General features: G+C 30.9%; 1 protein-coding gene and 1 pseudogene across 5 annotated transcripts; one reads left to right on the top strand and one right to left on the bottom strand.

Annotated features, from left to right (window-relative positions):
* Positions 1 to 2,684: 2,684 nt before the first annotated feature.
* On the bottom strand, positions 2,685 to 3,059 carry LOC108725450 (uncharacterized; annotated as a pseudogene).
* On the top strand, positions 3,048 to 5,889 carry LOC108725511 (protein FAM195B). Of its 5 annotated transcripts, none has more exons than XM_018452558.1 (4): positions 3,048 to 3,140; positions 4,502 to 4,614; positions 4,699 to 4,824; positions 5,115 to 5,889. In XM_018452558.1, exons 1-4 carry the CDS (start codon positions 3,136 to 3,138, stop codon positions 5,195 to 5,197), a joined length of 327 nt encoding a protein of 108 aa, XP_018308060.1. In that variant the 5' UTR covers positions 3,048 to 3,135; the 3' UTR covers positions 5,198 to 5,889. The 5 variants fall into 5 exon arrangements, with proteins under 5 accessions (XP_018308060.1, XP_018308061.1, XP_018308059.1 ...); XM_018452559.1 differs by having other exon boundaries at positions 3,061 to 3,140; positions 4,505 to 4,614; XM_018452557.1 differs by lacking the exon at positions 3,048 to 3,140 and adding an exon at positions 3,730 to 3,776 and having other exon boundaries at positions 4,505 to 4,614.
* The last annotated feature ends 11,933 nt before the right edge of the window (positions 5,890 to 17,822 follow it).

Genomic DNA, 17,822 nt, shown 5'->3' with positions numbered 1-17,822 from the left:
GTCTAAATCCATTTTTATATTTAATTAAATTTGCTAATTAAAATATGACAATTTTAAATAAATAGTTAAGAAACAACGTATCCTTGATGTTTACTTCTCGTAAAAGAAATTTCACGAAAAAGACATGGAACACAGCATGACGTAATAAATCGCAAGGTATACTGCAATGCAAAAAGAAACTTCAACTTCAATCGATTCCGTATACATGTACATACACTTGACGATATACCGAATTCTTTCGCGCAGTCAATATTGATCAATGCAACTCACAGCGTTCACTTACGATGAAGCGGAGAAAAATGCCGGAAATTCGTATACGCCCTTCGCCATATTGGTAGCATGGTTAATATGACCAGAAAGGAAGGCAAGGACGAAGGATTGTAGTATGATAGGCTCTCTCTTTCTCTATAGAGACGAAGAGAACGTTATACTGTGCATATTGGAAATCGATAAGTACACTCGCCTGTTGCCACATTGCATACGCATTTGTCCGATTTCATGAATGTTGTATGTATTGCACGGTACTAATTCTTTCTGTCGAGCATGACCTATCTTCATACATGACAACATGATATGATTTGTCGATGATACTTGTCGTGAAAACGTTTAATTACTCATTTTACAACTCGGATAATGTCTGTTTCCTTAATCATAAGAAATCTTTTAAAGTTTCCGTCACAATTTTATAAACTGAGAAACTTACATTAGATGTCGATCGTTTAATTTTAAGTCATATTTGTCGACGCTTTCTTTGCAGCAGCAAAAATTCGTAACACAGAACGTGAAAAAAAATATGTGATATTTATTTGGCGGATAGCAACAATAAGAAAAATTGGAAAAAAATTAATAACAAAGATGAATTATATTAATGTTGGTTAAATGCAAGTATTTTTGATAAAAATTTGGAATCATTTATAGCATTCAATCGGGATTATAAAGTTTTGCTATAATTGATATTTCTTTTGCAACTCCGACAGTATTGTCTCATTTAATAACTGTGTGAGCTATGTTTAATTATACAAGATGCACTTGTGATGCATTCCGAATCATTATGACCTAGTTGAGAAACTGTTTCAAAGAGCGACTGCCCTTTCTTAATTAACGCTGTGAAGACACGTATTTTTTTAGTCTTGAAATGTCGCATTTTATTTCAAAGAAACGTTGACGAACATAACTAGCTAAATGTACATTTTAATACAAAAAAAAAGTTTCCAAGATTCTTTTGAAATTTTATTGTTGTGGCAAAAAATCACGTTTGTAAATTTTAGAAGTGAAATTAAATTTAATAAAATAAAAAACAAATAAAATTGTGAATACTATGTTTTCATTTTGAAGCGATAATGTCACTTCAATATAATAGAAAATTAAAAGTTGTAAAAATGGAAAAACAAAATAAATAAAATATTATTGTATAGGACAACGTTCTTCTTTAAATTAAACATCCGATAATGTAGCTTTTATATTACACCAATGAGTGAAAGAAAAAAATCATTTTATATCTATATATTCGACAGTAAACTATGTTTGAGATGCTTTCACATTTCGATAATAAAGAAAAGAGAACAGGAGAAGCCGCAGATAATACGATAAGTTTTCAAATAAGTTTTGCGACATAAGGAGTGGCATTATCGGTTTTTCTAATTCTGTTGTATTACGGATATATTTTTCATCGATGATTAAATTTACTCCAGAGATGGCGGAAAGAAAGGAAAGTAATTGTAATTTTTTTCGTACAATCTAACTCTTCTTAGATTATTCTGATAGACTTTGAAGTGTTTTTATCATCGTGGATACGATATCGAAAAGAATGATATAGAGTTGAACGTTTTATATTTATGTGTAATAAATAAATATATACGTATGTACATATACATTAGTTTCTCTTATAATTTTCAAAAATTGATTAAGATTTTTATGATGTTGATATCCCGTTTTTAAAGTCTCGATAAAAATAATACTGTGAAAAAAAAATATATTTCTTGAATAGTAGAAAGAGAAAGTAATTATTAATTAAATCAAATAATATCTGTTTACGTTAGTAAATATATTTATTTGCAATAAGGAAATTTACTTACAATTAGTACTATTTAAGAAAATATTATGAATTTCTAAGATTTTTTATATATTAAAGAAAGAATTTCAATGATAAAATATAAAAAAATAAAAACTACTAATAATAATTCTTCATTATGTATTGCATATAAAAATTTATGTTTTTTATTTCAAAATCGAGTATGACTCGACTTAAAATTTTTTAAAAATTGTACACACAAAATTTCCAAGAAAAATGCGAAATTGTAAAAGAAACAATTGATTTCTCTCTCTCTGGTGCATTCTTATTGACCTAGTTGAAAAACAGTTTCAAACGATTGCAGTCCTTTTTTAATTAACACTATGAAGACACATATATCTTTTAAATCTTGAAATGTCACATTTCAAGCATGAAATGAGGTGAAAATTACAAAAAAGAATAAATTCACGAGAATGTTTATAATTTTATTTGTCAGCATTTATCGAATTTGCTCACTTTGGTAATTTTCACTTGAATTACTAATGTTTACTTTCACCAATATGTGATGAATTTTAATCTTAATTCAACTTACTCTTCATTTTTTTCCATCTAAAATGTGCATATCCTATCCACTCGAAGTTTCTACGGTCCAACCAGATCCTAGAAGATCCAATCAGGTCCAACCGGTCCAACTGTTCGAGATGCTGAGTAGATATAATACCGACCATGCAACGCTCACCGATACCCGAGCACCATCTAGCGACGGTTCTGTTCGTTCGTTTCCATCCGTTTCCATCGCGTTTTCACGAACTCTGACCGTGCGGCGCCACTCGTAGCAGCCGTAGCCACTCGTGAGTTACCGTTCCGCGTCGTCGGAAGGTCGCGTCACACGTCGTCGTGATTTGTGATTGTTGACACCAACCGTAGGGTAAGCTTGATACAGCTGTGCGTTTGTCACGGCTGTACAGTTTCCCTCATTGTCAGCGGCACTGGAGCCTCGTCCGCAGTTTGCGTCTCGACGCGGCCACATTCAGGCTGTGTGTCCTGGCCAGCGTCACCCGTCACGTCGACAGTTCGAGCCGCATCATTGTCGAGAGACTGGGAGAGACACGGAACTGGGAAAAATGAGGTATTTACCGTCCACACCTGGCGAACGGATACAGCGTTCTCGCGTTCCTCGCATTATCTTGCTCTCTCTTGCACTTCCTCACGAATCATTTTTTTTTTCTGCGATCATCGTGTCGTCGATCGTGTGAAAGCGGAACGTAACGCGCGACGGTTGTTTTATGAAACGAGAGAAACGGCAGGACGTTCGCGAGCGGGAACGGGAAAGCGCATCCGCATTTACTTATCAGCCGCCATCTTTCCCGCGCTGATGTTTCTGCTCACCCCCAAGTGCTGGTTCGCGCCTCGGGCATTTAATTCGGGAGAATCAAAGGCATTGCGAGGATTTCTTCGTTGGAAAATATTCGCCTGCTGTTTTTTTCAGGGCATGCTTAAATGTATAGGTTTTTTTTTTATCGCTATCGTCTGTGCGTCTGGCCTGTGTTATACGTGGGTGTCTCTACGTGCCATATTATATATATCTAAATAGAGCGCGTGGCTTCCATGTGTATATATATACACACACACACATATACATGCTTGTCACGTGTGAGAATGGTGTCACGCCTAATTGTTGACGGATTACATGTGTGTGTGTATCGTCAAGGCGAACGTACGATGGTTTGAAAATGGCTGAGCCCGTAGAGACACATGTCTTTGTGTATGTATGGATTCTGATACGCGTGTCGCAGTACTTGTCACGAAGAAGCTGCATTGTCGTCGCGTGATTTTCACTGCGTTCACGTCGAGGTTTGGCGACGTTATCGTAAATTATCGAGTCACGTGCGTGATAGTTATGAACTGGAGTCTCGATCATAGTAATTCATGTAATGCCTCTGGGAAATATCGCTTCTACCGAGTATCACGGATTTTACATTATGCGATAACCCGTAATTAATTATGGGTGCGTTAATTTTTCTAGACGGATGCGCGATTGATGTCAGCGTCACAGTTGACATTTTAATACATCTTAAATTAGGTTAGGCTAAGTTATTTTGTATCTATTCTTTTCCGAATGGTGTGAACTTTATCTAAGCAGGTCTATTCTTTTTCAAAAAATGTTACTGGTGTATACCGGTGCAATAAGTTGGAACAAAACAAACTGTGTTTAGGTTTGTTTTTCATTGCGGTACTAAAAACTTTCTCGCTTTGGCCAAATATCAAACATGTATCTTTCATTCTAAAAATGTATAATACTAGTGCATTCTATGAAAAAATAGACTTATAGATATACCCCAACTTATTGCATCGGTTCAAAACTTTCTTCAAGAAAGAACAAGCTTATTTAGATCAAGTTTATTTTGTTTGTTGAGTTGTGGATAAAAATATGGGTAAATATAATTAAATTTTTAGAACAGTTGTTTATCTTAATTCTGTTATTTATAGCAGTAGATCACAGATGACTACGATGAATGGGAAGAGGCCCTCTTCGATACCATGTAGACATCAGCCAGAGATATTATCGCAACACTCTGACTTGATCAAGTATATCTATGATTGTAAGTATACATATGCAATACAATATAAATGATTGAAATATATTTCTCTGATATTTATTTTTTATATTTGTTGCATTGTTTCAGCATGGAATTCTGTATCTAGAGAGCTAGATATGTGTCACAATCAACCACACAGTAACTCCTCTAATTATAGAAATGGGGCATCAGTTACGTATTATCAAGAACGTGAGCCAAATCCACAGTTGAAAGGTAAACATTTTGCTTTTGTGCTTTATCTAGAAGCAAAATTGATACAATATCGTTATTGTATAATGTAAGTTTAATTGAAACTGGAGGATTTATCTTCTTTTATTTGTTTCTTTTTCTTGATCTTAGAAAATTATATGTGCTATAATGAAAGAGGTCAATTCCTATTCTTTAAAGATATTCAATTATTTTGTTTCATTATATTATTCCTTTTTTCTGTAAACTTTGTTTTATCTTATCGACTGTGGAATATATTGTGAATGAAGAGTATTATATTTCATATCTTTTTGCAGATTTTGAACCATTTAATTTGGAGGCATGGTGGGGACAGCGTGTTGTACAAAGTGTTATTACTACTAGAAATGCAAATTCCTAGTGCCAGGCCCAACATGCTGACTATAATCGGACATTTTCAAACAGACATAAGAAACAAAAAAGATAAATTGCAATTTTATCAAATTCAATTTTTGTTTCTTTTGAGATTCGTTTTATATTTTTGACAATGATACTTTAAAACTGGGATTCAAGCACAGAGATTGTAAGCATACAGAAAATATAAACAGTAAGACTTAAATATTAAGACGTTCGAACACAGGTAAAACAGAGAGTTTAAAATGGCAATTTTATATTCTTAAGAATTTTTTATGACAATCGATTAATTTATTTACTATTTATATCTTACTGCTTACATTTTTATACAATGAAAGAAAGACAATGGATATCAACACAAAAATTACAATTAAATCCCAATTTTGTTTTAGATATGTAATGTACGTATTTATCTGACAATTTTTTAATGTTTTAATAAGAAAAAGAAAAGAAAGAATGCGGATATTGTGTAATGTGAGATAAATATGACAGTAATGTGACAGAAATGTGTTGTTATGGATAGTAAAGAGGAAGATACGATAGAAATGTAAGCATTGCTATACAAAAACATTCCTTTTATATCAATCATATTTTACCAAGATATATTAAATTTTTTTTCGAGTTTTCTAAAAATATATATTAAACGAGAAATCAAGCATAAGAAACCATTTCCTTGTTTGTATTATTGTCTTTGTAAAACTGGAGAGAGATGTTTTATAATTTAAGAAAATTGTTTCGAACTATTTATTTTAGTTATTAAATAGCATGCGATATATAAATTCATATTAATATAACATTTTATTATATATAAAATTTATATATAATATAAATTCCTAAGATGCTGTACAATAGTACTGTATTTCCACGTTATTTAAAGAGAAATTAAAAATTATTATGTTTTTTTATCTTCTTATAATGTTGGGCAAAATATGTTGCTGCTCAACAATGCACAAAGCATTTACAGAGTGCTCAAAGCTTATTTGATAAAAGTTTCATAGATGAACTTTAGGACTCGTACTCTAGGATATATACACATAAATGTACCTTTTCACATGTTGCATTTCACATTTCCAAGATTTTTCACCCTCATGAAACGACTGCACTTAGCTAATACGTAAATTATAAATAAAAGCGTTTTCCACTTGTCGAGGGAGATTTTATTAACGTACGGGATAGATGCTGCACTTGAAATTAACTGCAATGTGAAATAGCGTAATGGTTATTGCGATTTTAAATATACAATACACATGTATATTCTTATTATTATGTATGTATGTACATCTATGCGTGTATAGTTATTATATTATGTAAATTTATTCAAATAATGTTTCTAATGACAAAATAATAAGCAATGTCTTTCTACATACATGTGAATTTTTATTTTTTTGTGTTCCGCTCATCCATCCTATTATATATAAATTCTCGTTGTAAGAAAAACAATTTACTAATATATGTTAAAATATAAATTATAATTTTGGCTCAAATTTTATAATGTGCTAATGTAATTTTATTATCTTTATTATAATACAGAACGTAAGAGTGCAAGAAATTTGTGGTTGATTAATATTCGGCGCACTAGGTCAAGCTTGTACAAGCTTGGACGGGACATACGAAATTCCTGAGAAACGATGAATTCTTCGAGTGCATTAGGGCTACTGATACGGTAGCTATTCGCGTGACATTTCATGAATGGAATGTGAGGTATAACAGAACTGCCAATAGCTGTCATACCAAAGACACTCTAGCAAATTCCAACTTTTTTGAAAGTAAACGTTCTGAATTTTATATAAAATTTTTTATTAAATTTTTTGGATAACGGTTATATTCGACCATTAATGAAGAGAGATCGGTTATCTGTGTCATATGTTAAATAATTTCTTCTTGAATGAAAATTTTGAATGATTGTTAATTATTCCACTTAGGAAAATTAATTAATGATATGTAATTAATGATTTGAAGATAAACTATTGCTGCTCGATGCGATAACAAAAAAATACGAATTAAATTTAATTTTTAAAATACCAGAACGAGGTTTACCTTCATCATTTCATGTATTTTTTTCAAATTTTTATTATATGTATATTTTATAATATCAAGAATAATAAATGTGTCAAATATAGATGAAAGAAAAAGAGAAAATCATATTTTTTGCACAACGTTTTAATATTTCATTCTCCTAATTTATTAAAAAAAACACGAGGAAAATTTTCAATTTATTAAAATTAAAACTGCCCAATCCTGCACGTAAGAATTTGACGAGAAATAAAAAGAATAGATCAACTCAAATATACAAATACGAGCAATTTATTAATACACGATTCATCGATACAATTTAATTGGAATGCAAGGAGTAAATTATTTTCGACATAATTCGCACTGTAAGACGTACGTTAAATATTTCGTGAATCCATGTTGAGAGCATTTCGTGGCGGTAAATTGGATGTTACGCGATGTTACAATACACAAAGGCAAGTGCTCAGTCGACCGTTTTGTTTTGGTAGCAGTGCCGAGCGCGCCGTTGTGTATACAAAGCCCCGCAGGCGTGACGTTATCATTCATCCGGTGAGAATGGGCGAGACTCGATCTGGTAGGTAATGTGGCGCGAGTGTTGTCCCTTTAGCTTTAAGGACGTGATCACGACGAGTAAGAAAACGCAATCCCTCTTGATTATTTAACGATTGATAAATTGCCGTTACTCACCCCATAGTTGTTCCGTTGTTGCTTGACGCCCTCCTCCTCTTCCTCCTACTCACAAGTTCTGTTGTTGCTCTTTCACAGCGAACCCACTTTCGCTTGCGAAAATATTGTTATTTACGATCATGCCATACTCTCGTTAAATCTCGCAACGCGGCGCGCATTTTGTTGTCATATTGTTGCGGAAGAATTATGCGAGACTTATAGGTAGAAAAATTATAATTAAAGTTATAAAATTATAAAAAACGATTTATACAATGAGATTTTAAGGCGTAAAACTTAAGCTTTAATCTTTGAGCCGTAAGAAATTGATTAATCATAATCAAATGTAAGGAGAATACTCGATTTGATTAATCAACTTTTTACGACTTAAGGCATAAAGTTTAAAGCCGACGGCACACGATGCTTGTTTTATTGCTGAATGCTAGCTGGATTAGAAGTCAGCACCGCAGGCAATGCGATGGCAAAAATCTAATCCAGCAAGCTATCAATCCAGCAAGAAAACAAGCATCATGTGTCGCCAGCTTAAGTTTTAAAATCTCGCTTTAAAATCTCATTATAGACGCCACTTTAAAATCATGTTGTAGACGTTTTAAAATCTCGTTGTAGACGCTGCTTTAATAAGATCAAGATAATATCAAGTTAAAATCAATTTAGGAAAAATTATAATGATGTTTAATTAACGCTTTTAACGATCATTTTGTGAATTCTTAACACAATGATTTTTAAGTGATTTTTAATTAAAAAAATCATATCACAAAATGTTATCGTCAAAAGTGTATCGAATGATATTATTATGATTTTTCCTAAATTAACTTCTACTTGATATCATCTTGATCTTATTGTTAACGAATTTAGTTAAATGCATTAGTGCATATTAAAACTATATACACTGATTTAATCTGACAATGAATGTAACAGTTAATACACATTCTACAATAAGTCATATAGTAATAAATCAGAAATCATAAGTTAGAACTTGACTAATCTCTCTCATAGTCAATTATTTTTCTCTCATTTGACTATGATTGGTCAATTTGGACTTCTAATTTATTACTAATGGCTTATTGTAGAATGTGCCTAAACTGTAAATATATTTCAAATTATAAAATACATTTCACCTAACAGCACAATAAAATGTATTGAAGATTTTGCGATTTAACTTGTTTCCATTAAATTTATATATAACTTATACAGGATATTTGGAAAGTAATGAAAAATCTTTCTCATAGGAGCAGAATGGAAACTGAGAAGAAAAGTACTGTACCATTTTACAATTTTCGCAATAGTTAACAAGATATTAATTACTAAAAATTACTCGAAAATTGGTCTTCAATAATTTTTTACTTAAATATTATCAACTTTACAGAAAAACTGAAAGAGACAGAAATTGACAGAAATTTTTCATTACTTTCCAAACACTCTGTATAATACATTTATATATTATAATAAGCATACATTTTTACACCAATCCGTGTTTTAATATTCGGATTTTAATATGCAGTGCGCACTGAGTGTCTAACCAATTTTCTAGCTAAAATAAACAAAAAACGCAAGTCGAATGTAGGGGAGAGCAAATGAAGTTTCTAAGAGGCGAAAAATTGAAATAACGAAACATAAAAAAACGTATAAATGTCTCTTTTACATTTTGTTCCAATTTTCGTTCCAATTTTCGCCTCCTAGAAATTCCGTTTTATACGCTTCTGTTACTCTCTCCTTTACATCCGATTTACGCTTCGATTTTTATTTTCGGGATTCGCTGTATGATTTTGTATTCTACCTGACGAGCGCGCAAAGCTCTATGATCCACTCGACGCTTGTGACGTTGCTAAATCAGAAATCGAATTTGAAACGGCGCGGCATGATGGCGCGGCGCGGCGCGGCGAAGAAGGTTGACAAAATTTCGCGGCTAACTTCAGGAGCAACTATGACCGTCGCAGTTCGTTGTATTACAGTAGGCGTCATTCACGCCTTCCGGCTTGAAATTTATAATTTCCTCCGAAGTCCTTGGGTGTACATCGTGTCTCATACGTGATTGTTAATCCTTAATCTTATAGTGCGCGAATAAATACACGAAATTATTAAAATTCAAGACGAACACATTCCCATAACAGAATGTTCGAGAAGACAACTAGGATCATCGTTTTGCTGAAAAATTCACTCTGTTGTGAGAGATGTTTTGTCAATGGCTGCGTTCGGCAGAAAAAGCAGCTTTGCAACTGTTGTTAAATTGTTTAATATGGTTGATTTAGACATTTAGATCCAGTGAGGAACTAAGGGCAAGGTCAATCATGTTAAAGAATTTTACAACAGTTGCAAAACTACTTTTGATGCGGAACGCAGCAACGCTCGCGCGATTGATCTCATTTAAATTCAATGTACGATTCAATGTACGACAACGCAAAATTTCCGCTTTGCCACTATACTTAATGTCGAGATGTGAAATACAGAATCGACCGTCGAGTCGATAATAGTTTACCATACCAATCGAATACCTGCACGCTTCTTGATTTAGTGCTGCGACATTCCATTAACGACGACGATACACGTTTGGAAGTAGTAGGTACCGGAAACTTAATCTCGCCGCGCGTGATACGACGCAAGTCAAGTTTAGAGACAAGCGACGCGAGAGACGACAAACGCCATTGATCATTCGCGAACGTAATGTCGTTGTATGTGAATGTGAGTGCATGAAGAAGAAGCAATGAGATGGAAGGCATGAAAGCTGAAGGGAAGAGGAGACCTGAGAGGCATCGGGCATCGGCGGAGCTACCACGGAGTGAGTAATGACTACTTATTTATTATCTACTTATTGTTCGATAGTGGATTTTCCTACGTTAAGACTCCTCGATTCATCTTCGCGATATTTTAAATTGAAATCCGTCATTATAGATTTACGGCGTATCGCGTTGATAAAAAACAAATTACGAACGTTCTGAAATGAACTTCATGATCGTAATAACGATCCATTCGTACGATGAATTTTCCATAAATTCATTGCGTGGGTGAGTTAATGGAAATAACGATAGCTGTGGAATGATAATAATTAGCAGTCATCGCGATTACTTTCTGCATCAGCAATTTTTTTATTAAATATCTATTTACACAAATAAAAGACTTAATGTGTGCAACCGTCGCCTTTATTTTATAAAAATATTAATTGGTTTGAGCATTGTGTTAATTTTGATACGTTTTGTGTGCTACAGGTGAGTGTGTTGCTCCGTTGCTGCACATCGACCGGTGAGTATTAAATTATTTTTTCTCATAACCTTTAGTTCATGAATTTTATCCCGTATAATTTTATGAAAATGAATACGTACATAATATACATAATGTATGTAGTATCATTAGAAAGGAATAAAAGAGTTAAACCGTTTTTTCTCTTGACAATTCTGATTAAAAAAATTTTTATTTGATATAATAATAAATGCAGCAGAAAATAATTATATTATTTTTTTAATATTTAAATGCTAATTTGTTTTTATGAGTGTCACAGTATTTAAAAAATTAAAATTTTATATTTCAGGGATTTTATAAATATTAGACTTTATAAATCCATTGATTTCTTTTCTTCCTTTTGAAATGCTCGATATTTGAAGCAAATTAATGTAACACATGTGAGAACTAATATTATATATATTGTAAAATCAAATTAAAAAGTTCGATTTCGATATACATTCAGAGTTAATTGTATTAAATTTAATTTTAAATTAAAATATGTTACAAAATATAATGTATTTAAAATAATTCATGTAGAATATTGGAAAATGTTTATTTCGATATAAAAATCAAAATTTATAAAGATATACATTATATTGAACAAAAAAGCAAAAAAATGTAAAATTCATATTTACAGTTGTGGTTTACAATAAATATAATTGTTGTGTAACAATTTCTTTTCGAATCTCACGTTATTTTTTATAAATTATGATATATTAAATTGATAATTAAACTTTGATAATTAAACTTTGGACATTAAGTCGAGTAATTAACTAAAGTCTTTTTTAATTTATGAGTTTACTGATTTATAAATTAACACATCGTTAACACATTTTGTCACATCATTACTTTTGAGCGCGTTTATTTTTTGTGTCAAACGCGATATTACATGAATTAATCGTGAATCGATATTAGCTATAAATATTTATATACAGAATGATTTTATTCCTAAATTTATAATTTTAGAATTGATAATTCAAGTATAAAATGTTTCACTGGTTACACAACACACACAGAACATTTGATTTTGGTTAAGAAATTTTTCAAATTGATTAAAACATCCGATCAGTATGCGATTTAGTATGCAATATTTATGCAAATAAATTTCATCAAATTTTTTATTACATTTTGACTTCCTACATTATACATAATTTTATCTTTATTTTATAGATATATAATTTTATAAATTATTTTAATATCAGTATCTCTATTTGATATCAATGTATTGATGATATATTAGCCTAAAAATTTATGCAAAGAAAAGTGAAAACATTGGTATAATACAAATGAAGTGGAGATATGATTGATCTAATAAGATTTATGTAGGGTTGGCAACGTTACCTCATAAAAATAACTCACCGTTACTTTTTCCTAAAAAGTAACTCGTTATCGTTACCGTTCTTCAAAATGTAACGAATCGTTACTTTTTCGTTATTTTCTTTTCTTGATACTAATAGAATATCATAGCGTTTTTTATTGGCAGAACTTGTGCGCACTCAGTGCGCACATTAAAGCTGTTGTACACAACTCTAAATGTAAAAATGAGATATCTCAATTAATAAAGTATATTTTATCAAATAACATAATAAAATGTATTGAGGATTTCGCGGTCTAATTCGTTTCTATATTAACCATATATTTTTACGTCGATTGTACAGCGGCTTTAAAGTGCACTGAATGCGCACTAGTTCTGTCAATGAAAAACGCTATTACATGCGTAATCAAATTCCTACGTAAATACAAAAAAGATGTCAGAATTCTATTTTTTAGTAGAGGAATAAAACTCAAAAACTGATAAAAAAATATATATTCGCTCTAGTTACGATTAAAACTTTTATGTAAATAGAAATACACTGAAAAAAAAGATTGGCTGCTGCAGCAAATTAGATGGTAAAATATGGCATAACATTTTTAATTGGTTACAGTAGTCAAGTTTTGGTTGTGTTAATCTATCGAAATCCTATACATTGCAGATAGGCTAATGCAACCAAAAATTGGCTGCTGCAGCCAATTAAAAATGCTATGGCATATTTTACCGTCTAATTTGCTGCAGCAGCCAATCTTTTTTTCAGTGTAGAGTAACGATAAAAGAGTAACTAGTGAAATCGTTACCGTTACTCCAAAAATGTAACTGCGTTACCATGAACGTTACTCAGAACAAAATGTAACGTCGTTACCCAATCGTTACCGAAAAAATTAATTTGTAACGGTAACGACGTTACAAGTAACACGTTACTTGCCAATCCTAGATTTATGTATAAATAGAATTTCTATATCCATAATTATAATCTATACGATATAGATATAAGAATAGCAAGAAAGTGAATTTTTCTAGAATACATGTATAATGTATGTATAATATATAATATTTGCTGGTTTCTCTGATGTCTCAGAGGATGTTAGTCGAAACGATGTTGCATAACTAAACTTTCTTATTGGAGTCGCTGGGGATATTGTGCAATTGCACATCGTGCCGATCGTGACGTTTCCTCCTCGGGTTTGTCCGATGTAAGCTCAGTGCAAGAGCGTGAAATGGAAACCTTGGGGACAGATACGGCGTGTGTGCGAACGCAACATATATGTGAGACCGAATTGCAATCGGAGATTATATCGATTTGATCGAATTTCACATCGTGCTAAGGAAAGAACCGTACCACTGTATACTCAGCCGTGATTTTTTTTTATTTACTTGCTTGTAAGAGAGAAATGTTTTTCTTTTTGCATCTCAGGAATAACATTTCAGAAATCGTTCCCGAACGATGTTTTGCACAAATCGATCTTTAAGTAACTTTTTTTGTGTAAAAGTTCTGTAAAACTTTTATCTCGGAATAATAAACTTCTGAATGAAAGAGATTTTTGAATAATATAGAAAATAAATGCACAAAATGCAAAATTGTATACTTGAGTTTCTTGTAATTTTTTTTCATATATTTTACTTGAATTTTTAATTAAATTAATTTTATTTTTAACAGAATTATAAAAAATAAAATTTTATGTTGTAAAATTTGTAGATACATGCTTTGAGTTATGTATGTTTAAATTTATATCGTTTTACTTGAATTTTTTGCAATATTTTTCATTATAAGAGATATTCTTTACTGAAAAGATATTTTTTCCTGATAAAACATTATTTTCCTGTTTTGTTAGTTTCTCTATTATTGAAAGCTTCAGTTTAAAAAATTTTTTTCTAACAATGAGTAATGTTTTTTGCTTAGTCCATTTTCTTAAATTTTTCGAAAAAATACCGTTGTAAAATTATTTAATAGAATGTTTGAAACAAGTTTGAAACATAGAAATTTGCATCTTATATTAGTCTTTGATTATGTAAATGAGTAATTTTCTAAAATATGTATGATTTTTTTTCTCTGGGGGGATATTAAATTATTTTTTTTTAAATAGTTAACGAAAAATTAAAAAAAAATAAGAATTTTAAGTGTAAATTTATGCTTTATAAAAAAGTGCATAAAAATTTAATTCTATTTTTAATTTTAATTATTATGCGTTACTTAGTATTGTATTCCAAAGTGAATTAAAAATATTTTATTCATTATAATTTATTCATCACTATTGTTGGAATTATATAACATTAACAAATTTGTGAAAAAATTGATTTGTATTTTAAATAACAAATATAATATGGAACATTTATTAAATTAACATTAAAATACATATTTTTATGTTTATTTTGTAAATGCGTCTTCATTTCTTTTTTAAATTATTTTTGTTCGAGACTTTGGTGCAATAAAGACCACGTTATACGTGGAGGAAGCTTAAGTCGTGATAATCCAAGACTCGTAAAACTTTCGCATTAACTTAAGGGCATTCGCCTGGGCGAATATTCTCTTCGCCGTTTCGCGATAAAACCATTAGATGTGCGTTTACGGTAAAAATGCTGCGGGTTCTATCGCGCGTTTCTTGAGGAGTGAACGAAATGCTTCTTACTTTTCTTTTTATCGGAATATACCTTTGTTATCGACATATCGACACGAGAATATACAGGGTGTCCCGTAAGTTTTTCCCAATCGCTTTTGTGTAGATGGAGTGGACTAAACTGAGTCGAAAAGTCCTTTACCATTTTGCAATTTTCGCAATGATTAACAAGATATTAATTACTAAAAATTACCGAATATTAGTCTTCAATAATTTTTTACTCGAATGCTATCAACTTTACAGAAAAACAGCGAGAGACAAAAATTGTTTATCTCTTCTCATAAAGTTTTGAAAAAATTCTTAGAGTTCTATGAGAAGGAAATAAATAATTTTTGTCTCTTGCAGTTTTTCTGTAAAGTTGATAGCATTCGAGTAAAAAATTATTGAAGACTAATATTCGGTAATTTTTAGTAATTAATATCTTGTTAATCATTGCGAAAATTGCAAAATGGTAAAGGACTTTTCGACTCAGTTTAGTTCGTTCTATCTACACAAAAGCGATTGGCAAAAACTTACGGGACACCCTGTATATATATATATATATATGCGTTTATTGCAAAAATATATGTGTAAAAGATGATAAGGGTTGAATAAAAATATTAAGACATAACCTTGGATATAACTTTAAATTCTTAAACTATTTCCTTCTGTTATAATTAATTAAAAGAAAAAAGTATTAGGCAAATAAAAAAAAGTATGACGCAAATAGATAATAAAAAGAGAAATTATTGCAATTTTTAACACAAAATATATTGTTACATATATAACAAATATGCTCATTATCGAATACCCTGTTATATATTATTTCTATTTCTAAAAGCATTGTTGTTAATCGCAGTTTTGGAATTGCTCGCAATATTATCGAAATGTTCATCTTATCTTCAACAGAGAATCATAGATTTTATCGACTGCCTGTTAAAGGCAAACGAGACATTAGATGTGACGACGTCTCGCCAACGCATCGTTACACTTTATTTTCCTTCATGTTCGATCGTTTTATGCCTCGTATAATGAGATTTTATCTAGGAAATTACGGTCGCAACCTACCATTCTTTACCTTAAGTCTAACCTTAATATTTTGTCACCTGTCGATTCTTGGTTCTTGTAATTCTATATAGTGTAAAAAAGGTTTTAAAAAACGAGTACTCGACCTCGATATCAACTGTACGTGACATCCGTCCAAATTATCGAGAAATATTGAGGAAAAATGATATCGGTCAACGTCAATGTTATCGAAAAGTTTTCATGGTCTCTCTGTATGAATAATGGATGATCTCTATGATGATTCTCGAGGATACCAAGGGATTGGTCTGTTTGATTGTCCGAAGTTGCGAGTCAATGCCGGCTTGATGACAATTTGTGCTTGATTGTTCGAAAAAAGAAATGTTTCCTCAAAGATAGTTGCACGGAATGAAATGTGAAAAACGTATCGACGCTGTTAGTAGATCGAATGCATATTAATTAGAGAGTACTCTTTGATCTAGTGCTGTATACGACACTATTGCGCCTGAAAGTTACAATGGGCTTTCGTTCAAAGTTCATCTATCGCGCTATGTCAGATAGAGGTCGGTAGAGAAGTATTAATCGAAAAAATCTCGTAATTTTGTTGATATTGAATAAAGAGATTGAACATCGTGATGTATAAATCATGGAATTAATCCAAGAAAAACGTATAAAAATTCTCGTTTCAAAAATTTATTTTACGTTTCTTGAATTATTAATATATCGAAAATGTATTTTACAGAAAGAATGAGCTAGTTGGAGTATTTAAAATTTGTTAAATATTTTTTAATTTTTTAAGTATATAGTAACATTATGATCTACGTTTTAACTTTGTTTAGCGTACGAATTCAATAAAATTCTTATTTATTGAATCAAGAATTAAATTATTAATTAAAAATTAAATTAAAATAATTAAATTGAAGTAAAGCTTGTATAAGATCAAATCAGTCACATTCTCACAAAATACAATTTTGTATTTTTAATCAGTTATGGTGTACATACTAATATATTATATAATAATATATAACTACATATAATGAATTTTTTAAGTATACATATATTTGAATATAAATGGTACAAGCATTTTCAAATGATTATTATTTTGTCCATTTTGCTCTATACGGTTTGTACATTAATATTCTCTAAGTGATCATGAAATCGATCAGTTTCTTATACAAAGCCTGTGTACGTGTTAGCTCTCTTGGAATCTATGAGAAACTCTGTTCTTTAAGGATAAGGTTTGAGACGCCTTGCAAGACATAAACTTGCCTGTTCAATTTATCCCTAATGGATCCTACCGCTGTTCTGCACGCTTAAGCTGGCAGGTTCTATGTAACGGAAGTTTGAAGAAACTATAGGGATTGTTCAGTATATATTGTAGATGTTTGCAATAAATAATCCAATGCAATCTGCATTTGGTCTATATTTTTTCAAGTTACTTTCTGGATTTCATCAAGATATTAAATTAAATTTTACGGTATCGAAAATATGATATTACATTGATAAATTTTTGTAGCTTGTGAATAGAATGACGTTTGCAACTCACGAAGAAAGCAAATCTACCATGTTTAAAGATATAAAAGATTTCTTTTTAATTATATGATATTTATTTCCATTTCAAGATACATATATGAATATATATATTTATTCTTAAAAAATATTTACGTTCCAAAATTTGTAGACAATCTAAATGATATTAATAGATATTATAAAGAAATAGTATAATTGAACAAAGTTTTATTTTATATTGTTTATATTATTTAGCGTATAATCGTATACATATTCGC

The sequence above is a fragment of the Mycetomoellerius zeteki genome, unplaced genomic scaffold, assembly GCF_001594055.1.
Source record: "Mycetomoellerius zeteki isolate Tzet28-1 unplaced genomic scaffold, Tzet1.0 scaffold35, whole genome shotgun sequence".
In the NCBI taxonomy this organism is placed as follows: domain Eukaryota; kingdom Metazoa; phylum Arthropoda; class Insecta; order Hymenoptera; family Formicidae; genus Mycetomoellerius; species Mycetomoellerius zeteki.
This window is presented reverse-complemented; position numbering and strand designations above follow the sequence as displayed.

Coding starts and splice junctions, on each gene's coding strand:
- LOC108725511 (XM_018452557.1), top strand. CDS start 3,745: ATGGCTGAGCCCGTAGAGACACATGTCTTTGT. Junction 3,777..4,504: donor GTAGAGACACATGTCTTTGT/GTATGTATGGAT, acceptor TATTTATAGCAG/TAGATCACAGATGACTACGA. Junction 4,825..5,114: donor GCCAAATCCACAGTTGAAAG/GTAAACATTTTG, acceptor ATCTTTTTGCAG/ATTTTGAACCATTTAATTTG.